This window comes from Tachyglossus aculeatus, chromosome 18, assembly GCF_015852505.1.
Source record: "Tachyglossus aculeatus isolate mTacAcu1 chromosome 18, mTacAcu1.pri, whole genome shotgun sequence".
Classification (NCBI taxonomy): Eukaryota; Metazoa; Chordata; class Mammalia; order Monotremata; family Tachyglossidae; genus Tachyglossus; species Tachyglossus aculeatus.
The window spans coordinates 2,292,061-2,319,565 of record NC_052083.1 but is presented as its reverse complement, the minus strand read 5'-3'; the positions used below and the strand labels follow the sequence as shown (position 1 = coordinate 2,319,565).

Genomic DNA, 27,505 nt, shown 5'->3' with positions numbered 1-27,505 from the left:
AGTGGCGGATGGCGCTGGGATCGGAGGGACCGGGAGTCGTGAGGAGTGGGAGATTGAAGGGGATGGAGAGAGAGGTGGTGATTTGGAATTCTGCTCACTCTCCAATCTCTGAGTCAACATGGATTGGCTTTCAGGAGGTCAAGGGAGCACCAGGTCTCCCCTTACCTCCCCTTACCTCCCTCCAACCCTGCCCGGCTGCAGAGAGTCGGGGCTGGAGGGAGAAAGACAATGGAGAAGCTGGGGCATTACTTATGAAGCGCTTTCCTAATTAAACTGCCAACACACAACTGCCTGTGTGAGCTGAGATGAGTTCTCTGCCCCTGATCACCTCAGGCTCTTCCTTGGCCATATGGTACTTTAATAGATGCTAGCTGAGGGAGACCTTTTCATTTTAACAGACGGTTGGAAGCTATTCACCGGGAAGAGAGGAAACCAAGGAGAAGAGGGGAAGTGAGGAGGAGAAGGGGGAGGAGGAGAAGGGGTGGGGGGGAGGAGGAGGAGGAGGAAGAATTCTAAACTTCTGGCTCTAACCAGGGCAAGGCTTCTGCTCATGACATCGGGATCCCAGCACACTCGCCTCTGCACCCTCTGCCCATCCCCACAGTTCATAGTCCTGTCCACCCACAGGTGGGACATGAGGTTGGGGTGTTGGAAAAAGTTTACGGATGGCAAGAGTCTGGCCCTCTCCACCAAGATGGAGTCAGGGGGTGGATTCTGGAAAAACTGACTGAGGTCATTCTGGCTGGAAGCAGAAGCAGCAGTGACTTTCCAAGTGGGGCTGAAAGTCTCAAGTTACCTGCCATTTTTTTGAGCAGATGAATTGCAGCAGACGGGATTGTCACAGTGGAGACAACAAGTTGATGGTTTCCAGCTCGGATGCTCCTTGTGACCATGGTTGGGGGGTAAGGGACAGAGGTGCAGGCTAGAAACCATCTACCTACCCCTAAGGAGTTCCCTGCCCACGACCCCTGACCCTAACCCTAGGGCACAGTTCCCCACTCCACCCCACTCCACTAGAGCAGGAGTCCACCATGCTGGGGCCCTGCTTGGGGAAGTACAACCGGCACAAGACATGCATTTCCTGCCCTCAAACAGCTTACGTTCTAGTGGTGGGGGCAGACAGAAGTATTGAAAAACATCAAAATGATGAACAAATAACTTGCAGAAATCATTCACCCCAGAAAATGACACAGTCCTGGGCCAGGAGAACCTGGCGCTGGTAGCAGCACCACCTAAACTCATCGGTGGGGCAAAGGGTGGGAAAGAGATGACCAAACAATATTTTGAGGGCAGACAATCTCCCTAATATGTTTCTTTAATGACCTGACATCTCAGTCAGCCTGACACCAGTCAGGGTTACTGAGAGAGCATCCCAGGATGCATAGGAAGAAGGAATGGTCAATCAATCAATCAGTGGTATCTATTGAGCTTTTACTATGTGCAAAGCACTGTTCTAAGAGCTTGGGAGAGTACAATAGAGGAAAATTAGCAGGCAAGTTCCCTGCCCATAATGCTCCTTGCCCTTGTCCATCCCCCTACCAGGCAGAGACTTTCCTTCTCACCCCCTGGCCTTTCACTCCACCTTTGAGTCACTCAGCTCTTGCCCTTTAAATAAATTCCCTGCAAAAGAGAAGCCAAAGGTTCCCCTTTCCATACCTCAGACATATGCTCTACCTCAACGCACATTTGCATTTGAAAGCCTTTTTCCTCATCTCACCTTCGGATCAGATTTGAATAAGAGACCTCAGAAGAGACAACTTTGAAGAGCAAACATCTGCTGGGGAGGGTGAGGCAGCCTGGTCCCACAGTTTCGGATGCCCAGTTACCCAGCCAGAGCTGCCGTGTGCAGACCGAGGGGGGTGTGGGGAGGGGGGGGATTCCGAATTTGGATGCAGGGAAAGGAATTCAGCCAGCTGGGATGGAAGCAGAGCCAGCTGAAATGCTGCCTCCCTACTCCTCTCCTGCAACTTCTCCAGGCCCTGCATGGAAGGGGAATGAAAGTGTGGTAGGGATGTCTACCTGCTCTGATGTTGTACTCTCCCAACCACATACATAGTTCAGGGCTCTGCAAACATTAAGCACTCAATAATCACCATCGATTGATTAGGAGGAAACTTCTGGTAGGAGCTAGTGGAGGGAGAGAGGCGCCTGCTTATTTTTGACTCCATCAGTGACTTCTTGTCCTCTTTCTCAATCTCCCATCTCTGGCTTCTGCCCGAACTTCCTCCGCTTCCTGATCTCCCAGGTGAGAGGGAAATTCGTAAAATCTCCAACTCCTACACAATCCTGAATACTCTTTTCTTATGGTATTTGTTATGCCCTTACTGCATGTCAGTCACTGTGCTAAGCACTGGGGTAGATAAAAGCTAATCAGGTTGGACACAGGCCATGTCCCACGTGAGGCTCACAGTCTTAATCCCCATTTTACAGATGAAGTAACTGAGGTACAGAGAATTTAAATGACTACAGCAGACAAGTGGCAGATTCAGTATTAGAACTCGGGTCCTTACAACTCCCAGTTCTAACCCCTAGACCATACTGCTTCTCTTCCCTCTGAACACTCTCCTTTCACTGCTGGGTCTGTCCTGTGTCTTCCGATGGACTGTAAACTCCTTGTCGGCAGGAAACAAGTCTACTAAATCTGTTATACTGTACTCTCCAAAACAATAAGTATAGCATCAATAAATACAATTGATTGATTAGGAGCCTCATGAGGAACAGGACCCTTGTTTCATTTCCACCTGAATATTTTCTCCCAGTACTTAGCACAGAGCTCTGCATACAGTGAGTGCTTAATAAATAGCATTACTACTGGAATATCCCCAGGGCAAGCCCACCCACTGTCTATTCTCATTCAGAGAGGAATCCTGGTAGTAAAGGCTTTTGAGCAGCTGGCTGACTGACCCAGTTGAAGAGGCCCTAATAATCAATCACAGGGTGCCTTGAATAGGTGGAGGCATCATTTTCAAAATGAATCCTGGTGCCAGAAAGAGAGTAGATGACACATCTCCAGATTGGAAGCTGCGGCATAGGCCGGAAGCTGGCATCCACTACCTTCAACAGGTGATGGAGTTTGAGGTTCCGCAAGCCCAGGCTCCATTCTCCCGTATAAATGCCACGTGCCATTAGGCAAGTCACACCACCTTGCCAGGCTGCAGCTCTCTCACCTACAAATGGGCATGAGGAACTTCATTCCCCAGGTCTGGGTGGGCATGAATTAGAAAGCACCTGAGGGTACTTGGGCTCTTGGTCTGACAGAGACAGGGGTCCACTCTTCCTCCCACAGACAGAACAGACCCCAACCATGTTACCCAGATGATTTGGAGAAGTAGCATGGCTCAGTGGAAAGAGTCCAGGCTTTGGAGTCAGAAGTCGGGGGTTCAAATCCCAGCTCCACCAATTGTCAGCTGTGTGACTTTGGGCAAGTCACTTAACTTCTCTGGACCTCAGTTACCTCATCTGTAAAATGGGGATTAAAACTGTGAGCCCTCCGAGGGAACAACCTGATCACCTCGTAACCTCCCCAGTGCTTAGAACAGTGCTTTGCACATAGTAAGCGCTGAATAAATGCCATCATCATTATTATTATTTCCAAGGATTAAAGTCACCCACGGCCCTTTCTGCTTTTCTATGCCACAGTCAACCAAGACGTTCTTCCTTTCAAATCCTGGCTCCACTAATTGCCAGCTGTGTGCCTTTGGGCAAGTCACTTAACTTCTCTGTGCCTCAGTTACCTCATCTGTAAAATGAGGATGAAGACTGTGAGCCCCTGTGGGACAACCTGATCACCTTGTAACCTCCCCAGTGCTTAGAACAGTGCTTTGCACATAGTAAGCACTTAATAAATGCTATCATTATCATTATTATATCCAATTTAACTCTCTCTTGCTTCAGCTTCAACCCATTTCCAAGTGAGAAGCAGTGTGGTTTAGTGGGCAGAACAGGGGCCTGGAAGACAGAAGGACCTGAGTTCTAATCCCACCTCCACCCCTAGCCTGCTGTGTGACCTCAGGCAAGTCACTCAACTTGTCTGTGCCTCAGTTACTCATCTGTAAAAATGGGGATTAAGAGTGTGAGTCCCATGTTGGACAGGGACTGTGTCCAACCTGATTAACCTGTATCTACCCCAGTGCTTAGAACAGTGCTTGGCACATAAGCACTTAACAAGCACCAATTTTATGATTATTTCCCTCCAGTTTTGTCCAGGCCAGGAGGTGGGGAACAGCCAATCTGCAACCTCCTTGTTCTAACCATCTCCTTTCATCCTTTCATAAGAGAAGCAGCATGGCTCAGTGGAAAGAGCATGGGCTTTGGAGTCAGAGGTCATGGGTTCAAATCCCGGCTCTACCACCTGTCAGCTGGGTGGGCTTGGGCAAGTCACTTAACTTCTCTGGGCCTCAGTTACCTCATCTGTAAAATGGGGATGAAGACTGTGAGCTCCCCGTGGGACAACCTGATCACCTTGTAACTTCCCCAGCACTTAGAACAGTGCTTTGCACATAGTAAGTGCTTAATAAATGCCATTATTATCATTATTATCCTTCTCCCCCCTGATCACCTCCCCCTCTTCTCACCTCTGCCTCAGAGGTGTGAAGCAGGAGCTTCAGAGGGGTTAGAGGTAACAAGGCCTAGCTTTTGCTGAAAAGCGTTCAGGACCTGAGGCTCAGTGGAGGAAAAGGGAACAGCTGCCCGGCTCTGCAGTCACCAGCTGCAACAAAACCTTCCTTTTTAAACGACTATAAAGTCCAGGGTTATTTAGTCTTTTCCTAATGAGCTGTTAGAGAAGGAGACAAGGTGCTCTCTTAGAGCCCCAATGTTAATCGTGCTTTATTGCATCTACAGCCATTCTGAGTGATTAATTGGTAACTTTAGGTGTGCGGCACAGGGAGTTTCCAGGAAAGCAGCTGTGGCAGCAACCAGGCCCCCCCCCCCCCCCCCCCCCACCACCCTTCTTCACCGCCACTCCCGGTGACCTCAGTGCTCACAGCTGGTGAATGGTGGGGAGGGAAGGGGCTGCTCCCATTTCACCAGGCTTCTCCGCACCCAGGACTGGATTTAAATGGGCCCCCCCCCTTTCAGGAACCCACGAAAGAGAGCTTTCCTGGGGTGAGACAATCTGCTACAAGTAGTATATACAAGTAGTATATATATACCTGGCTGTGTGGTCCTCTAACCAGACCTCTAACCTCTAACCACAGAGAAGCAGCGTGGCTACAGAGAAGCAGCATAGCTTAATGGAAAGAGCCCGGGCTTTGGAGTCAGAGTTCATGGGTTCAAATCCCGGCTCTGCCAATTATCAGCTGTGTGACTTTGGGCAAGTCACTTAACTTCTCTGGGCCTCAGTTACCTCATCTGTAAAATGGGGATTAAGTCTGTGAGCCCCCGGTGGGACAACCTGATCACCTTGTAACCTCCCCAGCGCTTAGAACAGTGCTTTGCACATAGTAAGTGCTTAATAAATGCCGCTATTATTATTATTAATCCCCAGTCCTTTCTGACTGGGTGGAGGGCATGGGGTTGAGAAGAGGGAAGTATTTGGGATCTGGGTGTGTTTACTGTAGAGGTTCCCAGAAAGCAGTGCTTCTAGTTCACTGGAGTGGTTAGTCAATATCTGTTCATATTAATGTCTGCATCCTCCTCTAGACTGTAAACTCTCTGTGGACAGGGAATGTGTCTACCACCTCTGTTGTATAATATCATCAGTCAATAGAAATTTATTGGACACCTATGGTTGCAGGTCTCCAAATAAAGTACTTGGAAAAAGCAGGTATTGTATCTACTATCTCTATTGTATTCTCCCAAGTTCAGTGCTCTGCACAGAGTAAGTGCTCAGTAAAAATGATTATGTTAGAGATAAACTACCTGATCCCTGCCCTCAAGGAGCTTACAGCCCAGTAGGAGGGAATAATAATAATAATAATAATAATTTTGGTATTTGTTAAGCACTATGTGCAAAACACTGTTCTAAGCGCTGGGGAGGATACAAGGTGATCAGGTTGTCCCATGTGGGGCTCACAATCTTAATCCCCACTTTACAGATGAGGTAACTGAGGCACAGAGAAGTTAAGTGACTTGCCCAAAGTCACACAGCTGACAAGAAAGGTGGAGCCAGGATTTGAACCCATGACCTCTGACTCCCAAGACTGTGCTCTTTCCACTGAGCCATGCTGCTTCTCTGGAAAGAATTGGAGGTTTCATACTGGTCCTTTCGGCACCCACTTTTCCTCCCCGACCATCCGCCCCGGGTCCCGGGGTTACATAGCCACCACTCGGCGGTATTGTCTCTTCTGAATCCAAAGGAAACAATGTTCATATGATTGGAACACCATGCTTCTGGACTTCTAATGCCCCCGGCTGTGTTTCTCTCCAAGCCAATTCCAGCTAATTTGGCAGGAAATAATTTAATTAGCCAATGTATCAAATGTTTTACTGAAGGCCAAATGTGAAGTATTTATTGCATTCTCTTCTCCAGCTCATTCCTAAACTCCATCAAACAGAGCAATCCAGTTTGCCTGTTACGCCCTGTTCTCCATAAATCAAAATTAATGTCTAGGTGTAGTCTTATTGCCCTTTATGAATTTACTGTTTTTGTCTCCTAATAATTTTACCCTTAATTCATGACCCAGGGCTCCCTCCTTGAGGAACAGGGTTCCCAAATTCACTTGTGTCTGTCTCTTATAAAGATACGCCACAAGCAGAATCATTTGTGGGTTTGCCACTGGTCCATACAATCAAAATTCTGTTTTAGACCACGGCCATAGGATTCCGAGGGACACTTGTGATCTTTGCCTCCTGGACCTCCACCCTTATGATTAAGGGACTAACACCCAATACCCCATAACATTCACCTGTCAATCAATCAATCAATGACATTTATTGAGCACTTACTGTGGAGATGGCACTGTTCTAAGTGCTTGGGAGAGTACACTAGAGTTGGTAGACACCATCCCTGTCCTCAAGGATGACAGCACAGCTCAGTGGAAACAAAATGGGCCTGGGAATCAGAGGACCTGGGTTCTAATCCCAGCTCTGCCAATTGCCTGTTATGTGACTTTAGGCAATCACTTGACTTCTCTGGTCCTCAGTTTCCCCATCTGTAAAATAGGGACTCAATACTTGTTCTCCCTTGTACATAGATTATGAGCCCTATGTGGGACAGGGATTGCGCTTGCCCTGATAGCTTGTATCTACCCCATGCTTAGTTCAGTGCTAGGCACATAGTAAGCCCTTAACAAATACTACAATTATTATTAATTAACTCAATAATTAATAAAAAAAAAGCAATGAGCCCTTAAGAGTATAGAAGAGCCTGGAAGGTGAAAGGGCCAGGACAGTGAGGACAGACCCATTGGGCCATCAGGGTCTTACACATTAGCCGGGGCTTCAAACGGGGTAGTGAAACCTCTTGTTCTCAGACTGCCAGGTTTGTCCTTGACTCAAACTGGGCCGGACTCTTTGTCTTCTCCCTGGCTTGGTGGGACCAGTTCATTGAGGATCAAGGGGTCACTTTAGAAAGGATCCAGTCAGAAGGGGCTGCAGAGGAAAGAGGCTTGGGCTTCTGTGGCCTGGAGAGGCTTTGTAGAGGGGCTGGAGAAGGGTCCAACTCCCCATTCTCCCTTCCCTGCCCTCAATATCTTCTCCTCCCAAGACTGGTGGTTCCTCCCCAATTACTAATGCTCTCCACGTGCCTTATTGAAAATTAATATTTAATTCCATCCTTTGGATTTAATTTGATTATTTAATTTATTATTGGAATTATTGAATGTCTTCAGGCAGCAGATCTACTAGTGTGTGTGTTGCCAATTTGTACTTCCCAAGCGCTTAGTACAATGCTCTGCACATAGTAAGCGCTCAATAAATACGATTGATGATGATGATGAGGGGGCAGTGAGGAGGGACAGGAGGAGGGGCCGGAGGATGGGTGGGGCGGCACAATGCTTTTCTCCCTGGGGGTGAATGTCGATGGGCAGCCGGAACCAGAACCAGGGTAAGCCTGCTCTCCCAATCTTTCCTGTCTGAGTCTATCCTGGGCCTCAGGCCTGGGGGCGGTGGTGACCACGAGGGAGGGAGAGAGGCATAGGCCTCTCCCCTGCTGCCACTGCTGCTGCCACCAAGCCCGATCACGGGGCGATGAGGACTCCGGCTTGGGCTGATCTTCCAGCCCAAGAGACTTCGGTGAGCAGAGGTAGCAGCAGACACCCGGCCTGGGGCAGGAGGCTGGAGGGTAGCAGGGTGGGAGTGGCTGAAGTCTGTCCCGCTCTGCTGTCCCAACCAGAAGACTTCTTTGGTGAGTACCTCAGGGGACTGTGAGAGTGCTGGCGGTGAGGAGGAGGTGGGATGGCTGGAGATGGGGGTCATTGTTTAGACTCTCTCTTGTCTGCTGCCCATCTAATTGTACCCCATCCTCCCATCACCGTCCCTTACCTCTCTTCCTCCTTCTTTCCCTCTCCTGCCTTTTTCTCCTCTGAAATTTCAGCTGAGAGACTGGGATATTGGCTGCAGGCCAGCCCTGGGATCTCTGAACCAGGAAGACAGGGAGCAGGATGAGGGTGGGAGGAAGGTGAGGGGCTAGGAAGGTGGGCTGATGGAATTGAATGGCGGCAATGTCATGGTTTTTAATAATATTAATAATAATAACTGTGGTATTTGTTAAGTGTTTATTATGTGCCAGGCACTGTACTAAGCGCTGGGGTGGGCACAGGATAATCAGCCACATGGGGCTCACAATCTTAATCCCCATTTTACAGATGAGGGAACTGAGGCACAGAGAAGTTAAGTGACTTGCCCTGGGTCACACAGCAGACAAGTGGCAAAGCCGTGATTAGAGCCCAGATCCTTCTGATTCCCAGGCCAGGCTACTTCACACTGTTGTTTTGAGGACTGTCTGTGAAGCGGAGGGCCTGGTCACTATTGTGACAGCCAATCAATCATATTTATCAATCATATTTATTGACCTCTTACTGTGTGCAGAGCACTGTACTATGAATTTGGGAGAGTATAAAATAATAATATAACAGAGTTGGTAAAAAACACTCCCTGCCCACAGCAAGCTTACATTCTATAGAGGGAGATAGACATTATTATAAATAAATACATTTCAGATGCGGGCATAAGTACTGTGGGTCCGGGGAGGGGTGAATAAAGGGAGCAAATCCAAGTTCAAGGGTGATACAGAAGGGTATGGAAGAGGAAATGAGGGTTAGATCAGGGATACAGTCTGAAAGGTCAGCATACTAGACCTCCAGAGCTGGAATCATCCCTGAGGGGGCATCCAGTCCAGTCCTCTGTCTCCAGGGAGGTGAATGTCCAAACCGATGGGCACTGGGGCAGGTCAGCCAGGACTCTGCCTCTCGAGCTCCCTCACAGCACTATTAATGGATTGGAGTTACCCCTTTCATGCTCCCTGCCACAGCCCAAGCCTGAAAGGAAAATCCCTTCTTTCTTTTTCTATGGTATTTGTTAAGCTCTTACTATATGCCAGGAACTGTTCTAAGAGCTGGGGTAGGTCCAAGGTAAGCGGGTTGGACAGAGTCCAACATGTCCCACATAGGGCTCAGAGTCTTAATCCCATTTTACAGATAAGGTAACTGAGGCACAGAGAAGTGAAGTGACTAGCCCAAGGTCACACGGCAGACAGGCAGAGGTGCTGGAATTAGAACCCTAGGCTGTGCTGCTTCTGGGCCCTCCCAATCCACCCACTCTCTTACCTCTCTCCAGACCAAAGCCAGCCCAGGTATCCAGAGGAGATCAAAACTCCAGCAACAGCAGGGAGTGTCCCCATTGAAATCAGGCTGGCGCTGACTTGTGAAACTAAATATTTCCCCTGCATCATCCAAGCTGGCAGCCTGCGGTATTGAAATCAGTTCCTTCTATGCATTTCAAACATGCGCAATATGTTATCCTGTTTGTGTGCCTCCGGCGTTGTCATTATTATTCTTTTCCCTCTGCTGGAGGTTCTCTGTGCAGGGTGACCGGGCCTCACCAGAGAGCAGCACCTGGAAGCACTGAGTTGAGTGTGGTTCGGTAGGCTGGGCCTCTTTCTGATTACCTGGATCAGAAGGGGAAGGAGAGGGCACGAAAGATGAAGCAAGGTGGGCAAGGGGAAAAGAGCAAAGGGCTGAGGGGCAGGAGGCCAGAGCTCTCGTCCTGGCTCCACCACTTACCGGCTATCTGACCTGAAGCAAGTCACTTAACCTTTCTGGGCCTCAGTTTCCTCATCTGTCAATACCTGGTCTCCCTTCTCCTTGGACTGTGAGTCCTCTGTGGGACAGGCAGTTTGTCCAATCTGATTACCTAGCATCTACCCTGGTGTTTAGTAACAGTGCTGGGACATTCATTCATTCATTCAATCGTATTTATTGAGCGCTTACTATGTGCAGAGCACTGTACTAAGCACTTGTGAAGTACAAGTTGGTAACATATAGAGATGGTCCCTACCCAATAGCGGGCTCACAGTCTAGAAGGGGGAGACAGACAACAACACAACGCATATTAACAAAATAAAATAAATAGAATAGTACAAATAAGCACTTAATAAATACCACAGTTATTATTATTATTATTATTGTTATCAAGGTGTAGAAAAAAGGACTGTTCTGGGAGCCAGGAGTCAGGCTACTACTCTGCTGGCTGATCTTGGACTAGTTTCTCTGGACCTTTATTTCCCCTTTTGTAAAATGGTGATAAAAATACCTGGCTCTCCCTACTTCAGAGGGAGAGACAGAGAGAAGAAAACAAAAGTGTTGTACATATTCAAGGAGGGGGAAGGGAAGAAAACCATAGTGAGCCTGCAGTCCGTTAGGGATTCTGGCTTTGGATCTGTGGGGTGGGGGTTTATGGACACAGCCACTTCAATCAAGCAATCAACGGTATTAATTGAGTGCTTACAGTGCGCAGAGCACTGTACTGAGCTCTTGAGTTGGTAGACACCTTATCTCCCCACAGGAAGCTTCCAGTCCAGCTGGATTCAGCTTCCCAAGCCCCATCTGGATCTTGGAGACCCGGAAAGGCAGGCCTCTTGACCAACTCTCTATGGGCTTCCTTCCACCCGGGACAGGCTGGGCTGGATTGCACCCGACTTGGGGAGGAGAGTTTAGGATGGCCCATATAACCCAGAGGTGGGTCATCCCCACCCTTTCTTCCACGGGAGCCCCCTGGGATGGGCTTGTCCAATCCAAACTCCTGCCTTTTCCCGGCACCAAGGCTCTCCACCCTGATCGTCTATGCCTCATCGCCCTCTACTCTTCATTGTGCATGCAGGGGTCAGAAGGAGCAGGGAACGTGCCTGCTAACTCTGTTGTATTTTACTCTCCCAAGTAAGCGCTTAGTACAGTGCTCTGCACACAGTAAGTGCTTAATGAATACCACTGATTGATTGATAAAAGGGGGTAGGACTTCTGGGGAGGCAGTAGGGTGGAGTTCAGAGTCAATGGGCCATACACCGACTACGGTGGGCCTGCCCAGTCTCAACTGAAAACTTTCTGATCCAGCGTCGTGCCCAGTTCTCCCCAACCCTCTTCCTTCCCTCAACTGCCTGGGTTCTACTGAAATATTTCTTCTCTTCTGCCCACAGCCACTTCAACCCTTCTACTTCCTGGAGGATCCAGCTAAATCTGAAATTAAGATCACTTCAGGGCCAGGGTGATTCCCGAAGCCAGCTCCATGGCTCAACACAGGAAAGGAAACCATGGCTGGTAAGAGAGGCAGGGTTCACTTTTTCCGGCAATTCCTTCTCCCTGTGGGCTTGGCCGCTTCAGGTCCACAGGCCTGGAAGTGAGAAGGGCTTGGGTTCTAATCCCAGCTCTATCACTTATCTGCTGTGTGAGCTTGGCAAGTCACTTAACTTCTCTGTGCCTCAATTACTTCATCTGGAAAATGAGGATTAAGATTGAGAGCCTGTTTAGGACACGATTAACTTCTATCTATCCTAGTTCTTAGTAAAGTGCCTGGCACATAGCACTTAACAAATGCCATTAAAAAAAAAAGCTTCTGGTGGACAGCGACCCTGGAGTCAAGAAAAAGTCTAGTCTGTCTAGGTATACATCTCCTACTACCCTCATACTCGCCCACCTATGGAAACACATAGCCATGCACACACACACACACACAAACACACACAAACGTGCACACCTGCACACACTCACTGCGTACAATCCCCTCCCACAGCTGGGCACCCAGTAAATGGCATTGATTGATGGATGCCCAGGCATGCATTCAGACACACATCCACATTGCCTAGAGTGGAAAGCACTGGGCGGAGAAACTCCATTGTGTTAAAGCCAAATTGGAATCGACGTAATTTAGATCAATATTTCCTAACATTCAGGAAACATTCAAACAGTCGTTGGCTTCAGGCCTCCATTTAGTCACTTAAATTTGTATTTGTGAAAATACTTCGTGGACTGGGCCCAGGAGTACATCACCTCCTTGGGAGTTCAATGGAAGTCAGGCTGCCCTGAGTGGTGGGCAGCGAATGTGGCTACCAACTCTGTTGGATTGAACTCTTTCAAGTACTTAGTACAGTGCTCTGCACACAGTAAGCATTCAATAAATACCACTCACTGATTGATTGATTTAGAGCATGGAGGCCCGCGAGATACAGTGTTGAAATGTTTCTACCCATCCAGAAGTGGTTGAATCCTCTCGTTAGGTACGGAACAAATCCGATGACAGCCCTCGTCGCCATCCCCTCGGCCATTTTTAGAGACATATCCCCTAGGAAAGGTAAGGTACTTGTGGATATAGCTTATCCAATCAACGGTAAACTCCTGGAAGGCTCAGACCAATCCTTCTACTCTGTCGAACCCTGCTCAGTACTTCTTACCGTGCTCTCATAGTAGATGCTCAATAAATAGGTCTGGATAATAATTTATTGAATTACTTATCCCTACACATTATTTCCACTTACTCCCCTGCTCTTTGAATGATTATATTTTCATCACCTTATGTTGGCTTCCCTTCCCCGTATGGCGACAAACTCCTCAGGCACAGGGATCACGACTCTGACTCATTTTCATAGAACTGGTTCCCGAAGCTGGGACTTGTCATGGCCCCTCTCGGGATGACTTCCTGGTTAAGTTTGGAACATGGAGACGGAGTTCCTTGTTATGGTACTATCGAGCTTCTTGCAAAGGTCTCCATTTTCCCAGACCTTATTACTGAGTCACCTTGGTGGACTGGAGTCTGGATTTTCAATGAGAGGCTGGTGCATATCAATAGTAATAACAATAATAATAATTATTATTATAATGGTATTTGTTGAGCACCTATTACATGCCAAGCAATGTGCTAAATGTTTGGGTAGACAGAAGACATTCCAATTGGGCACAGGGGGAGGGATAACAGGTATTTTATCCCCATTTTACAGATAAGGAAACTGAGATATAGAGAAACTAAGAGACTTGCCCAAGGTCACCCAGCAGGCAAGTGACAGGAGGCAGCTCTCCTGACTCCTAGTCCTGTGCAGTTTCCACTAGGCCACGCTGCTTCCCAAGAAACCTTCTCTAGTTTCCCTAGTTTCTAGTTTCCTTAGAAACCTTTTCTAGTTCCCTTCTCTATTCAAAGCGAGCAGGGTATCCCTAAATAGCCCTGCTCAGACATCTTGGGTGCTGTTGCTGCCTCAGTAATCAGATGGCCAGCATCCTTGTTCTGTGCCAAACACCAACCATTCTTAGGGCTGAGATGGAGCCCAGATAATCAGAGCAGACACTATCTCTGCCCTACAAGGGCCTTACGATCTAAGAAAGGAGAATAGGTCTGTTAACCTCATTTAGAGATGAAGAAAATGGGGCCCCACTAAATATCCTGTAACTGGAAACCGATTGGTGAAGAAAGTTTAAGAGTGGACAGGAAAGATAACAAAAGAAAAAAAGAGAAGAGGAAAGGAAAGGGAAGGGAAAGAACGTCTGTATTAACACCCACTCCTTTCCCAGGTCCCTCTGTAGACTCCCAAACTTTTCCCAACCAGGTTTGAACCCCTGGATAAGAGTCTCCAAGCCTTCATTATTTATATTAATATCTGTCTCCCCATCTAGACTGAAAGCTCCTTGTGGGCAGGGAATGTGTCTGTTTTATTGTTGTATCATACTGTCCCAAACAGTACAATGCTCTGCACACAGGAAGCATTCAATAAATACGATTGACTGACTGACTTGTTTTAGGACTCTCAGGATCAAGGTGATCCCTTCTTCCAGTAGAGAGAGGAGTTGGTGTTACTGTTTAAATATATTAGTGCCTCACAGGCAGCACATGGTAATTTGTAATTACAATCACTTTCTCTTAATCACCAGATTGCAGCCCATTAACAAACAACACCTCCTGTGATCCTGCCAGGTTTCCCCTAGCCCCAGTTCTCTCATCTTTAGCCAGCTTTGGCTTGATGATGGCCGTGGGTGAGGGGGTGAGCAGGAAAACTGCCCCTCCCACCCCACCCCCTACATCTCCCCACCCCTACCCCTGAGGGAGCCCAGGAGGAGAAACCATTCTGCTTCCAGACCAGACCTGGGGGCAAGTTTCATAGGCGGGTGGGGGAGAAGGGGGAAGGGAGTGGAGCACCAAGTATAGCGTACTATAGTATAGTACAATGCATCTATCGAGCGCTTACTGTGTGAGCTTGGGAAAGTACAATATAAGAGTTGGTAGACCCATTACCTGCTATTACCACTGTTGCTACTGCTAGACAGTAAGCTCCCTGTGATCAGGGAACATGGCCACCAACTCCGTTATATTGTTCTTGCCCAAGTGCTTAGTACAGTCCTCTGCACATGGTAAGAGCTCAATAAACACCATTGATTGATTGCTGATACTACTGCTGCTATTGCTGATTATTCCCCCACTAGACTGTCAGCCCCTTAAGGGCAGGGAGCAGGTCTTCTCCTCCCTGTCTCTCTCCATCACAGTCCCCCCATTTCTGTTGTGATTATTTCATCAGGTGTCAGGCCCCAAAGGCAGAGACCAGAGGATCCCATGATCAGACACGTCTGAGGCTGCTGGGAGCAGGACCAGAGGAAAGGAAGACCTGGTTCTTGCTCCCGGACTTCCTTGGGCATGACAGTTCTGGAGCTCATTAGGTCCCAAACTTGGGGCAGGCATGGGGTGATATGGCCATTGGGTGGTCTCAGCTCTCAGGCCCCGACGAGAAGGAGATCTCATTACCTGGAGGTCTTTGAGCAATACCTGCTGCAGTTTGGGGCTGCAAAGGCTTTTGGGATGTCGGTCCAAAATGTGAACTTGGCTGGCCAGGGACCTGATTAGCAGCTGCAGAAGTGCTGAAAGTCAGGCAGCAGCAGAGGTAAAAAAGAATGGTGTAATAGCATGAGGAGAAGCAAGGCCTAATGGATAGAACACAGGCCTGCGAGTCAGGAGGACCTGGGTTCTAATTCCGACTCCACCTCTTGTCTGCTGTGTGACCTTGGGCAATTCACTTCACTTCTCTGGACCTCAGTTTCTTCATCTGTAAAATAGGGATTAAGACTGTGAGACCCACGTGGGACAGGGACTGTAACCATTCTGCTGATCTTGTATCTATCCCAGCACTCAGTACAGTGCCTGGAACATAGTAAGCACTTAACAAATACCAGTATATAAAAACTGGTATACTGATATATATATATCCTCCCTCCGGTTCTCCAGCTATGAGATCCTTGAGTCTGCTGGAAACTGAAGCGTGTAGCCTCAGAGGGCAGGATAGGGGAACCAGGACGCTTCGGTTCACTAATCCACATAAGTATTTTAAGGCCAGGTTCCACTACTCCAGATAAAATTTCAGCCAGGACTGAAATATACAGACTTTTTGAAGTTGGCAGCCCCAGGACTTTTTCTGCAGAAAAAAATAGCATGAAACCTGCTTGTCTCACAGGAAACTCTTTCCAGCTTTCTCTCCGTCTCTAACATCGGGATAATATCACTTTCCCCGGGTCGCCCTCTTTAGCCTTCTATAACCGAAGGATATTTTCCCACTCCCTTTTATAACTATTGCAGTTGCACATAATTAGTTCCTTAAAATGTAAGTGATGCTGCTGCTCAGCTTTTAAATAGCGCGTTCCGCGAAGACACATGCACCCAGCTAACTCTCACCCTGTGTGATGTTTCACAGGTCTTCTTCGGCAGGACTCCAAACACCATCTGAACCTTTTTTAGGGTTCTAAACATCTCCTTCCCATTACTAAGTTTAATGCCTGCAGCAGAATCCAGTGTGACGGGGGGGCTGTACACCTGAACTCTTTCCCAAGAGAGGTGGAAGCTTTACACAGCCTACTACTAAAGCACTAACTTCTGGACAAAGCTACTTTTCCTTTCTCCTACATGTTAACTATTACAAAGATTGTCTCCACCTATCCTATTCTATTCTAGCCTGGGTCTGACAAGGATATGGAGCTGGGCTTTGACAACTTCGTTCTGACCGCAACTTTGTTCTGTCTCTCCTGTGCCTGCTGGAGAAAAACACAAATGAAACAGCTTCCAAGGAGCCTCGAGTGGAGATTTAAATATAGTCCGGGAAGGAGAGAGAGAGAGGGCATTAGCCCCAAGAAAGAGCACTTCAGATTGCTCGCTGTCCTTCCTCTCTGAACAACTGCTTGGCACATAATAAGCACTTAACAAATACCGAACAAACAAGCAATTGCTTCCTTCCTCTTCCCCAAAGCGCACCCCTGTTGCTTCCATTACTCCTCCAGGACGTCCTTCCAGATTAACCTCACTTGGCCTTGTGTCTTCTAATTCTTCTAGCTCCTCCCTAGTGCTTACGGATCCTGCTGCAAATTAGGCACCTGTGTTCCTGTTGCTGGCTCTACAGTGCTGACAAGTCTATTCCTATGCAGGAGTGGCACTGTCCCAGCAGGCAACCTCTACTTACAGAACAGTGACTAGGAGCAGCGTGACTCAGTGGAAAGATCAAGGGCCTGAGGGTCAGAGGACCTGGGTTCTAATCCGATCTGCCGGTTAGTTGCTGTTGACCTTGGACAAATCACCTCACTTTTTTGTGCCTCACTTTCCATATCTGGAAAATGAGGACTCAGTACCTGTTCTCCCCACTATTTAGACTGAGCCCCATGTGGAACAGGTACTGTGTTTGACCTGATTAACTTGAATCTACCCCAGAGCTTAAATCAGGGCTTGACACAAAGTAAAGCACTTACCATGAATAGCAATAAGAATAATAGCAATAAGAATAATAATAATGATCATTATAATAACGATAAAACCAAGGCTTCCTTCTTCCCAGAGCCTTGCTCTTTCCACTGACCCCCGAGTAGAGGAAGGTTTAAAGATAGGTACATAGTTAAGCCCAGTTAAGAAAAGAGGTATAAAATTAAACACAATAGAGCATTTTAATAGGAAAATGTAGTATCTCTTCTAATAGGGATGGCGACAAATCTGCACAGGATAAAACAAACCGTGCTTTAAAAAGATCCTGAATCGATCAATCAATGGTATTTTTGAGAGCTTACTACGTGCGAAGCACTGCATTCAGCGCTTGGGAGAGTTCAGTACAACAGAGTTAGCGGACACGTTCCCCAACCACAGTGAGTTTACAGTCTAAAGACAAGCTTACACCCTCTCATTCTTAATGTTGGAAACGCTTACAGCCTCTCTAAATTAAACAGAGCAGGAGTCATCTACAGAGAAATAGTGTTGTAGACTTTATGGATCAGATAAATGCATCCATTTTATTCAAGTCAATTATTTACCATGCGTGCATCATTTTCTTCTCGATACAACAGTACCCTCCCAGTCTCATGTGTTACTTGGTCCAGCAGTTCAACAGTGTGGTGAATATAGCAATAAAGCATTAAACCCTCATGTCTTCCAGGGGGCCCCTGAAACTATTTTCATAGTAATCCTGAGATTGAGCTGAGACCCGCACACTATATTTTCGGGTCCCATGTGCTCCATCAGGCACTCAGTCAGACAAACATACACTCCCACACAGAGACATAGCTCTACCCTTTGTGCAGAAACCCTTCTCTGGTGCTTCTTTAATCCCAATATTTATATTTTGCTTCTCCCACACACTGATCTGAGCCCTTTGTACATTATTTTTATCTTATCCCATTACTTGTGCTCCCATGGATTCTCTCTCTGAAGACCACTTGTGGGAGCAAAGAGAGAGAGAGAGAGAGAGAGAGAGAGAGAGAGAGAGAGGGAGAGAGAGAGAAATTGTGTGTGTGTGTGTGTGTGTGTGTGTGTGTGTGTGTGTGTAACACTTATTCAATCAAACAGAATCTTCCTCTTCCCTGAAAGAACAGCAGAATGAAATCTGGCCAGGTATCCTGGTTTAATTGGGAGAGTCAGAGGTTTATGGGGGCTTTCCTAGGGTCCTGGGTAAGGAAAGATCCTGGAATGTTTTGAGCCTCACACTGCAAACTCAGGAAGTTTGGGGCAGGGGAGAGGGGACTGTATACCCCTAATCACACCTCTTCAGCTTTAACAGTCATTTGGCTCAGTGCCACACCACCCATGTTTTCTCAAACTATTTTATGACCAGCCAAGGACAGAAGGGCAGAAAACTCCTCATCCTGATGCTGCTAACACTCCATAAATACTACCTCAGAGCAGGTATCTCATCCTCCCTATTACCCTAAGCAGTACACCCATTTTACAGATGGAAAAACCGAGGCAGCAATTGAGACAATGGCAGTTCTGGGAATAGAACCCAGGCCTGTTGACACCATTGTTCAGGGGGATAATGAACAGCAAAGGATCCAAGGTCAAGTGGGTGAAACCATTCCAAACAGTACAGAATGGGACTGTCATTCACTGTAACACTTGGGGGTGTCCTGGAGGGACAGCAAGCTGGTGAAAGTGGTTCCTTGTTTGCAAGGCCAGTACAAACAAGGAAGGGTGGAGATTGAGGACAGGAGCCCTGGCTTCTTTTTGATGGGGGAGTTACAGTAATCCGGTCCATCCTTCACCGTCAGTAGATACAGTGAGGAAGTAGGTAAGTGGCTCTGTTAGCCATTTCCACCAGAGCTGCAAACTGGCCCCAGTCCTGGGAGTGAACCCAAGTGGTTCACCCGCTGAATTTGGGGCCCGCAGGTAATGGGGCTGAGGATCCGTCCTTCTAAAGAGACACTCAAAATGGAAAACCATCGATTTCTTCAGCAGCAGCAACAGCAACAACAGCAACTACAGATTATTTTTATGTTTCCTCTCCAGCATCGCCGCTCACGCCTCTGATCATTAAGCCCCAGAGGCGGTAAAAATAACTCGCCTGTCTCTGGCTTGATGGGCTCTCGGGGAGCCCGCTGCAGCTCGGCTCTCTGGGAGCTGGGACCAGGGGAGGGGTCATCAGAGGAATCCTGGGAGTGGGGAAGGGGATCCTACTGGTACCTGCTGCCCTTGGCCAAGGCATCTCAAATGATTTTATCTACACCCCTTCCTTGCCCTCTCCTCATTTCAGCCATCTGAGGTTTCTCAGAATTCTCCTGGCCCCTCATCCCTCACATCCCCCCACATCTAAAAGTTTCAGACAAAAGGAAGAAGGGGAAGCAGAGAAGGCTCAGGTTGGGGTGAGGATCCAGCTGCCCCTACCCAACCACTGATCAGGGTTCCCGTACCCCCCTACAAATCCAGCTGCACCCAGACAGGACTGGGGTGTCACCCCTTCAGCCCTCTGAAGGGCTCAAACACTGTTGGGTCGGGACCGTCTCTATATGTTGCCAATTTGTACTTCCCAAATGCTTAGTACAGTGCTCTGCATACAGTAAGTGCTCAATAAATACGACTGAATGAATGAATGATTAGCTTATTGCTGTGCTGGACCACCGTGTCCTTCTCCCAGAAATGACATGTTTGGTGAGGAGTCAGAGGAGGGCCAGGGGTTTCCCAGCATCAGGCAGGCTCCGCCTGACTAGGATTTTGGCTGGAAATGGAGCCTCGAGATGCTGCCCCTACTTTTACACCTTTCCTTCCTCTCTCGGAGACCAAGAGACATGGGATGGGTGAGGACAGAAGGGCCAATCAGATGGCTTTAAAATCCCCCATATTCTGGGTTGTCTTTATCACCAAATCTCAAATGTCCAGGAAACTAAAGTGAGCTGATGCCTGCAAATCCTGCTGTGCCTGTAGAAGTGAGCACTGATGTTCCCAGCAATCAGAGCCGCCCAGAACGTCCTAGTGTGTGGATTCTGGGAGGCAAGGTGCTGGGCCAGATGACTTCTCGAGGTCCCTCTGTCAGCCTAGGGTTCTAGAGCCTCTCAGGAACTGGGGAGAGCTGAGTTTGCCGTTCTCTTTGTCCAAACAGGAGAAGCTCCACAGAGGGCAGAGGGTAGTGGCAAAGCTTCCGTGCCCCCCGTCTTTCTCTAGCTTTTCTGCTGCTTGAGCTAGATGGAATGAGATGGAGATGGGGAAAGCAGGGGAAAAAAGCAAACCACTTCCCCTCCGCAACAACGAGTCTTCCCCAGCCGCTCTGTCTGCCGCTGCCCCACCCTGGAGGACCGATAACAAAGTCAGGCAGAGGAAGAGCCCTGGGCTTCATAATGCTTTGACAGGGCCCACCTGATCCCCGATTCTCCCTCCAAGCCGGCGGGAGAGCAGTTCCGCGGTCCACTGCCTGACATCTGGAGCCGCTGGATTGTTTTCCTTAATTTTACTGAGCCTGTCTTCCGGTGATCTAGACTCCCAACTTGGGCATGTTAGGGAGGGATCAATCCAGTGGAAATCAACTGGGCGTACTGAGGGATGTAGGCAATCCAATAAGAAAAATAATTAAGGCTGCCAGGGGTGCAGAGGCTCTCGGATGTCTTGGTCCCTATCCTAGTATCACTTAAATCAAAAACAGCCCGAGTTCCATGTGAGGAGCGCAATATAATCAATCAATGCTATTTATTGAGTGCTTACTGTGTGCAGAGTTCTGTACTAAGCGCTTGAGAGAGTTCAATACAACAGAGTTGGCAGACATATTCTCTACCCAAGAGGAGCTTGAGTAAGGAGGTGGGGTCACAACCTATTTTATCCCCATTTTGCATTTGAGTCAGCCGAAGCCTAGTGAAGTTCAACTGACTTGCCCATGGTCACACAGTCGCCCAGTGGCAGAGGTAGGACTATAACCCGGGTCCCCTATAAATAACTATAGCATTTGTTAAGCTCTTATGATATGCCAAACATTGTGCTAAGTGCCGGGATAGATACAATGCAATTAGATCAGATACAGTCCCTGTTCCACACCAGGGTCACAGTCTAAGAGGGAGGGAGAACCCCCATTTAAACTCCCATTTTAGAGAAAAGGAAACTAAGGCCCAGAGATGAGCAAACTGAACGCAAGGCCGCAGTCAGGTGGGGCAAAACCACAGTGAATAGCACCCATGACTTCTGGGGTCAGGGGCCCATCCAAAAACTCACCCTGGAGGTCAGCGCTCGGGGGGGGTCACTTTCTCTCCAAGATGGCGATGATGATGATGATGATGAGCAAAACGGTCATCCCAGACGAGATGAGGCAGCATTTCATCTTCCTAGCCCGCTGCTGGAGGAAGAAATAAAGACTCGGTTAGGAAAGGAGGTAGAGTTTGCGGGAGGAGTAGAGTGTAGTCTAGTGGAAAGAGCACGGGACTGGGAGCCAGGAGACTTGGGTTCAAGTCTCAGATTGGCCACTGGCCTGCCGTGTGATCGTGAGCAAGTCAATTGAACCTCACTGGCCTTCAGCTACCTCATCTGTAAAATGGGGATAAGAGAGACTGTGAGCCCCATGTGGGACAAGGACTGCATCTGGGCAGGGATCATGTCTTCCAACATTATTGAACTGTACTCTCCCAAGTGTTGAGTATAGTACTCTGCACACAGTAAGAGCTCAATAATATATTGATGGATGGCTTGCATAACCTGTATCTAACCCAGTGCTTAGCACAGAGTAAGTACTTAATAAATGCCATCATTATTATAGAGCTGGTCACAGTTCTGCCCTGCCCTGCTGAGTGAAAGCCATTTGCCTCTCTGAGACTTGGATTCCCCATTCTGCCCCTGGAAGGGTAAAGTGCAACAATAAATGTGAAAATAAAAGACTTTATATAACTGCAGGCATCACCCCTGCCCTCCAGCACAGTTCATCCATTGGAATAAGCTCACTGTGGGCAGGGAATCTGTCTACCAACTCTGCTGTATGGTACTCTCCCAAGTGCTTTGTACAGTGCTCTGTGCACAGTAAGCGCTCAATACCACTGACTGATTGATTAATTAATGTAGCCATAGGAGTCATCTCTGAAGGCCTGAACGGTGTTGTGGCTGAATAAGTACATACATGTGACCAGGCTGGTCATGTATGTATAACCACCTCCGGTTTACCCCTCTCATCACTGTTGCTTCTCGAAACAGAATAGTTTTGCCCCTTGTTTGAGGGCAAACAGCAATTACCAGGAGTTTCAAGGGGGAGAAGCAGAAAAAAAAACTGGAACACCAAAATCCTAGCTTCGAGAGGACTTATTAAAGTGATAATAATAATAATAATAATAATAATAGCAATGATAGTAAAATATTAACAACCTATTGACCCTGTAGAGCTTTTTTAGTTTTCCAAAGTGTTTGCACTTCCCTTTCTCCTCGTTACATCCTTGTGAGGATGGGGGAGGCAGATGTTATTTTTTTACAAGTGGAGAAAGCCCAGAGAGGGTAAGTGACTTGCCCAGGGACACAGAGCAGCTTAGGGGCAAATCTGGAGCTAGAAGCCAAGGTGCCAGCCCTGTGCTTTTTACTAGCCCATGCTCCAGTGCTCCTGGTCTCCCCAGGAGGTGATACGGAGGGGAAGGAGGGGAGCGGGATGGTGACCCAAGGACAGTGCAGACGGACGGTGCCCAGGGACCACTCTTCCCCTGAACCCTGTACCCCAGGTGCAACTGTGGCCCTGTGGGAACTTGGATAAACAGGAAATCAATACGACTTTGACACTTGCCTCATCCCTTGTTCCCTTTTTGAGAGGAGGCCGTAATGGAAAAGACACTAAGAGGGCCAATTTTTAAAGATGGGAGAAAGCATCCGCCTGCCTTTTCTGGACTCTGGCAGGAGTGGCGATTCTCATGGCCGTTTCCCAGTGGCATCCAAGGCCTATTGACTGGGGGGCAAACCTGCCGCTGGCCTGGCTCGGGGTACCAGCTCCAAATGAAGGCAATCGATTCTATTTAGCCAGCCCCAGCTTCTTCCTTCCTGGGCTGCTTAAATCCTCAAAGGGGAGATGAAAACTCAACTGTCCAGAAGGACTAAGTTTACTATAGCTCCCCTCTATCTTTTCCACAGAGGACAGAGTGAGGGGGGAAGCAGTTTGAGCTGTAGCAAGAGAAAATAAGGTTAGATGCAAGGAGCAACTCCCAGGCGTGGGGTAAAGGGAGATCTACACCTGGACCAAGAAATGGAGAGAGGGCATGAAATCTTCATCTCTGGAGATCTTCAAGAATAGAGAACGAGAAACAGCATGGTCTAGTGGATAGAGCATGGGCTCTCGAGTCAGAAGGACCTGGGTTCTAATCCTAGCTCTGCCACTTGTCTGCTACATCTGACATTGGGCAAGTCATTTCTCTTTTCTGTTCCTCAGTCACCTCATCTGTAAAATGGGGATTCAGAATACAAGCCCAAAGTGGGATATGGATTCTGTCCAATCTATCTTGCATCTACCCCAGCACTTAGTTCAGTGCCTGGCACCAAGTAAGCACTTAACAAATATCATGAAGAGAAAAATAATAATAATAATATTTATTAAGGGTTTACTATGTGCCAAGTATTGAAGTGCATATAGTTTAAGCAGATTGGACACAGTCCATTCCCTACGAGGGGCTCACAATCTAAAGGTGAAGGCGAACAGGTACCTTATCCCTATTTTTACAGAAAAAGTTAAATGACTTGCCCAAATTCACACAGCAGGGCAGGAGCAGAGCTGGGATTGAAACCTAGGTCTCCTGACTCCCAATCTTGTGACCATTAGGCTCTTTTAGAAGGCCTGGGGGGGCAGGAGAAGGGACATGATGACCTCAGAGCATCCCTTCTCAGCTTTTGGACCCTCTGGCCTGCTCCCTTCTAGCCCAGTCAGAGGCTGAGCCCAGAGGCTGATGAGATATTCAGCCATTCTTGCCTCTGGGATTTTGTCATTAAAAACCAGGGCAGCAGATCATAAGCAGCTTCAAGAAGTTGAAGGAGCAAAATGAAGAATAAAGGGCTTAAAAAGAGACATCAGCCCTGGGTTAAGTAGGAGACCCGAGGGGTCAGCTGGGTCCGACCGGGATGGAGTTGCTAGGGGCGTGAAGAATTCAAGGCATTGCTATGCCTGCACAAAGGAGCCCCAGGGAGCATCCTGGAGCCCTGACTGGCTTTCCTGGGGCCTGGGGAGGCAGGGAGCCCCAGTCCCCAAGTCTGAAAGGACTTTGGAATTCACCCCGTCAGAGTACAGGCAATTAGAAGCGGGCAGCTGGCCCGGGGACGGCAGGAGGGAGGGAACGGATGGATGAGCCCCACCCCGGATCCAGGGAAGAAAGGAGGAGGCCGGGATCCAGGTCACAGGCTTTGAACTCCGGCTGCTTCAGGGACACAGCCTAGTGGAAAGAGCACAGTCCTGGGAGTCAGAGGACCTGGGTTTTAATCCCAGATCTCTCACTTGTCTGTGGTGTGACCCTGGGCAACTCATTTAGCTTCTCTGAGCCTCAGTTTCCTTGTCTTTATAGTGGGGATTCAATACTTGTTCTTCCACCTACTTAGACCGTGCGCCCCATGGGGGACAGGGACTGTGTCCAAACTTTTTTATCATCATCAGTGGTATGAACTGGGTGCTTACTATATGCAGAACACTGTATGTTGGGAGAGTACAATTCAACAGAGTTGGTAGACATGTTCCCCTCTTGTATCTACCCCATCATTGAGTACACCATTTGACACCTAGTAAGTGCTTAACTAATACCCCAGATGATTATGGTCATTATTTTTATTCAAGGAAGAAGAACAGGGTGGGCGATGCTGTAGCCAGGAGACAGGCTCAGGGGAGGAAGGGTCCCAGAAACAGCTTTCTGATGCAGCAGTTACATAAGGAAAGATGAAACAACAAAAATAGCATATTTGGGAGCACGACAGCTTTGCCCTGAAATCCCTCTAAACTACAACGGATGAGAAAGAATAAGACGGAGGGAAAGTTGGGCGTGGGCTGGGACTGAGCGCTTTCATTCAAAAGTCTCATTTCTGGGGGCTGGTGCTTGTGACACAGCACAGCTGACATTAATTGGGCCACAATCAAGATAGTAATTCAGGTTAATTGGATACCTACTGTCAGCAGCTATCAGCTTGTTTCAATGGGCTGCTGTCACTTCAGAGTAATTAATCACGGAAGGTTGCATTGGAGGGGCTGCTTGAAGCTGATGGGGCGGAGAGTGGGAGGATGGGAATCGGGGGTGATGACAGGAGGCTGGCAGGCTGCCCGCATGCCTGGGGGAGATGGTGCCCCAAGTCCCCTGCTTCTCACCTAGGGGTGCCCACCCCTGGAGGGAAGGTCCCGAGACTTGTCCACTGGGTCCTCCCACCTCAATCAATCAACCAGTCCTATTTACTGAGCACTTACCTCAGGCCCAGACCTGCTCCACTGGGCCCGGGGGGGGGAAATGCTGAGGGGAAAATATGCAGCTTGTTTTGTGTGCCATATGGGACATTGCCCTGGGCCTGGCCCTTGGGATCCTGGAAGACGCAGGTCCAGTGCCTGCCCTTAAGGAATTCCCACAACAGATGTGCTTTGGATGATGTGTGTGTGCATGCTCTCACATACAAGTTGAGTGCTCCCGAGGCTGTGCCTTCTCCCCGGCAAACTCCCTAGACAATAGAGGGAGCACCAACCCAATGCATTCCACCCATTGGCTCCAGAGGGGCCAAAACGAGTTGGAAAGGGAGCCAAAGGGCTTCGGGTGTTCGGGCCAGTGGGAGAGGTGCCAGATGAATCCAGGTTTCCTGGATGAGGCAGGCCTCATGCTAGGATTTAAAAGCGGGGAAGGAAGTGGCTGGTGGCGAGTGAGGCTGTGAGAAGCAAGGCTCTTCCTTCCCACGGAAGGCAGGAGATGTTCTGACTTTCCCACTCAGGTGATACCTTCCAAGCCATTTCAGGTTATTTAGCCACGAAATGTGTGGACTAAATCTCCTGATTTTTTCCAATCCCCCTCATCCTTTCAGACCTTGCCCCCTGCCTTGCCTCTCATATCCCCGCCCCATCTGCAGCTTCCTAGGATTTCTGAAACAGCAGCTCAAAGAAGCAGGAGAGTCTCATTTCCTTTCCCAGAGACCTATGGGGATGAGCAGCTTTAAGAGCAGATCTGCCTGGCAGCAGGGGGATGGGCAGGGTGAACTCTGGAGGGCTAGAGTTCATTGAGTTGTGGAGGGCTTGAACATCAGCACAAGATGAACCTCTCTCTTTCACCCAATCCAGTGTCTCGCACGATCGAGCCAGCGTCTTTCCACCGGCGATTTAAGCTGATTCAGTAACTCGCAAGGGGGAAAGATGAGATTCATATCTGTGCTCGGGCTGGGATTGGAGTCATGTGACATGCGACCTTGCTGGTGTCCCTCCACAGCCTCTAAATTCTGACTTCCTGCAGTTGTAATAACAGACTTGCCCTTCGGTTTGAAGATGACACTGCCGATGGTGAGATCGTATCCATAATAATACCTGGAATGTTCTCCTTCCTTCCGAGAACTTTCACATTAATTATCTCATTCCCTCCTCCTGGAAGCCCTATGAGGTAAGGGGAGGCAGCCAGGATTATCCCTATTTTACAGATGAGGTCATGGAGGCCCAGAGAGGTGAAGTGACTTGTCCAGGGTCACACAACAGCCCAATGACATAGCTGAGAGAAGAGCCGGGTCTTTCCCCTGGGCCACACTGCTTGTAAATGATGAAAGTGGAGCTGCATCTGGTATTACAGTCCGTATTGTCACTGGAGTTGCTCATGAGGAAGAGGGAGAAACAAATTCAGTTTTAAGAAGGAAGGGGCCCTGAATGTGTGGGTCCCATGAAATGGTGGAGACCCTCTAGGCTGTAAGCTCATTATGGGCAGGGAACATGTCGACCAATACTGTTATACTGTACTCTCCCAAGTGCTTAGTACAGTGCTCTGCTCACAGTAAGTGCTCATTAAATATGATTGACTGATTTATATCAGGAGCCAGCATAGGCTGCCATTGGGTTGGCAATTCAGTTGGGGCAAACTCCGGGGAGATCATCTGGACATCACCCAGAGCCAACTCCTGCTGTCACACTTAGTAATAGCAGTGCTATTTATTGAGCGCCCACTGGGAGCAATGTACCGTGCTGTTGTACTTCGCCAAGTGTTGAGTTCAGTTGTATTGTGCCCAGTGGGTAACTCAAAACATAACACGGCAACTGCTGCTACTACATCCAAGTACAGAGGACGTGTTCGACAACTATCTTCAGAGAAGCAGCATGGCCTAGAGGAAAGAGCCCAGGACTGGGGCTCAGATCACCTGGGCTTTAATCCCAGCTCTGCCACTTGTTTGCTATGTGACCTTGGATAAATCACTTAACTTTTCTGTGCCTCAGTTC

The 27,505-nt window shown here is 48.4% G+C and overlaps 1 protein-coding gene across 1 annotated transcript in view; it reads right to left on the bottom strand.

Annotated features, from left to right (window-relative positions):
* TSNARE1 (t-SNARE domain containing 1) overlaps nt 1-27,505 on the bottom strand; it is a 239,421-nt gene that overhangs the window by 7,975 nt on the left and 203,941 nt on the right. The window contains exon 11 of the mRNA XM_038760394.1: nt 21,340-21,460. Coding sequence (XP_038616322.1) covers nt 21,365-21,460 — 96 coding nt within the window. The 3' untranslated portion in view covers nt 21,340-21,364. The remainder of the gene's footprint in view (nt 1-21,339; nt 21,461-27,505) is intronic.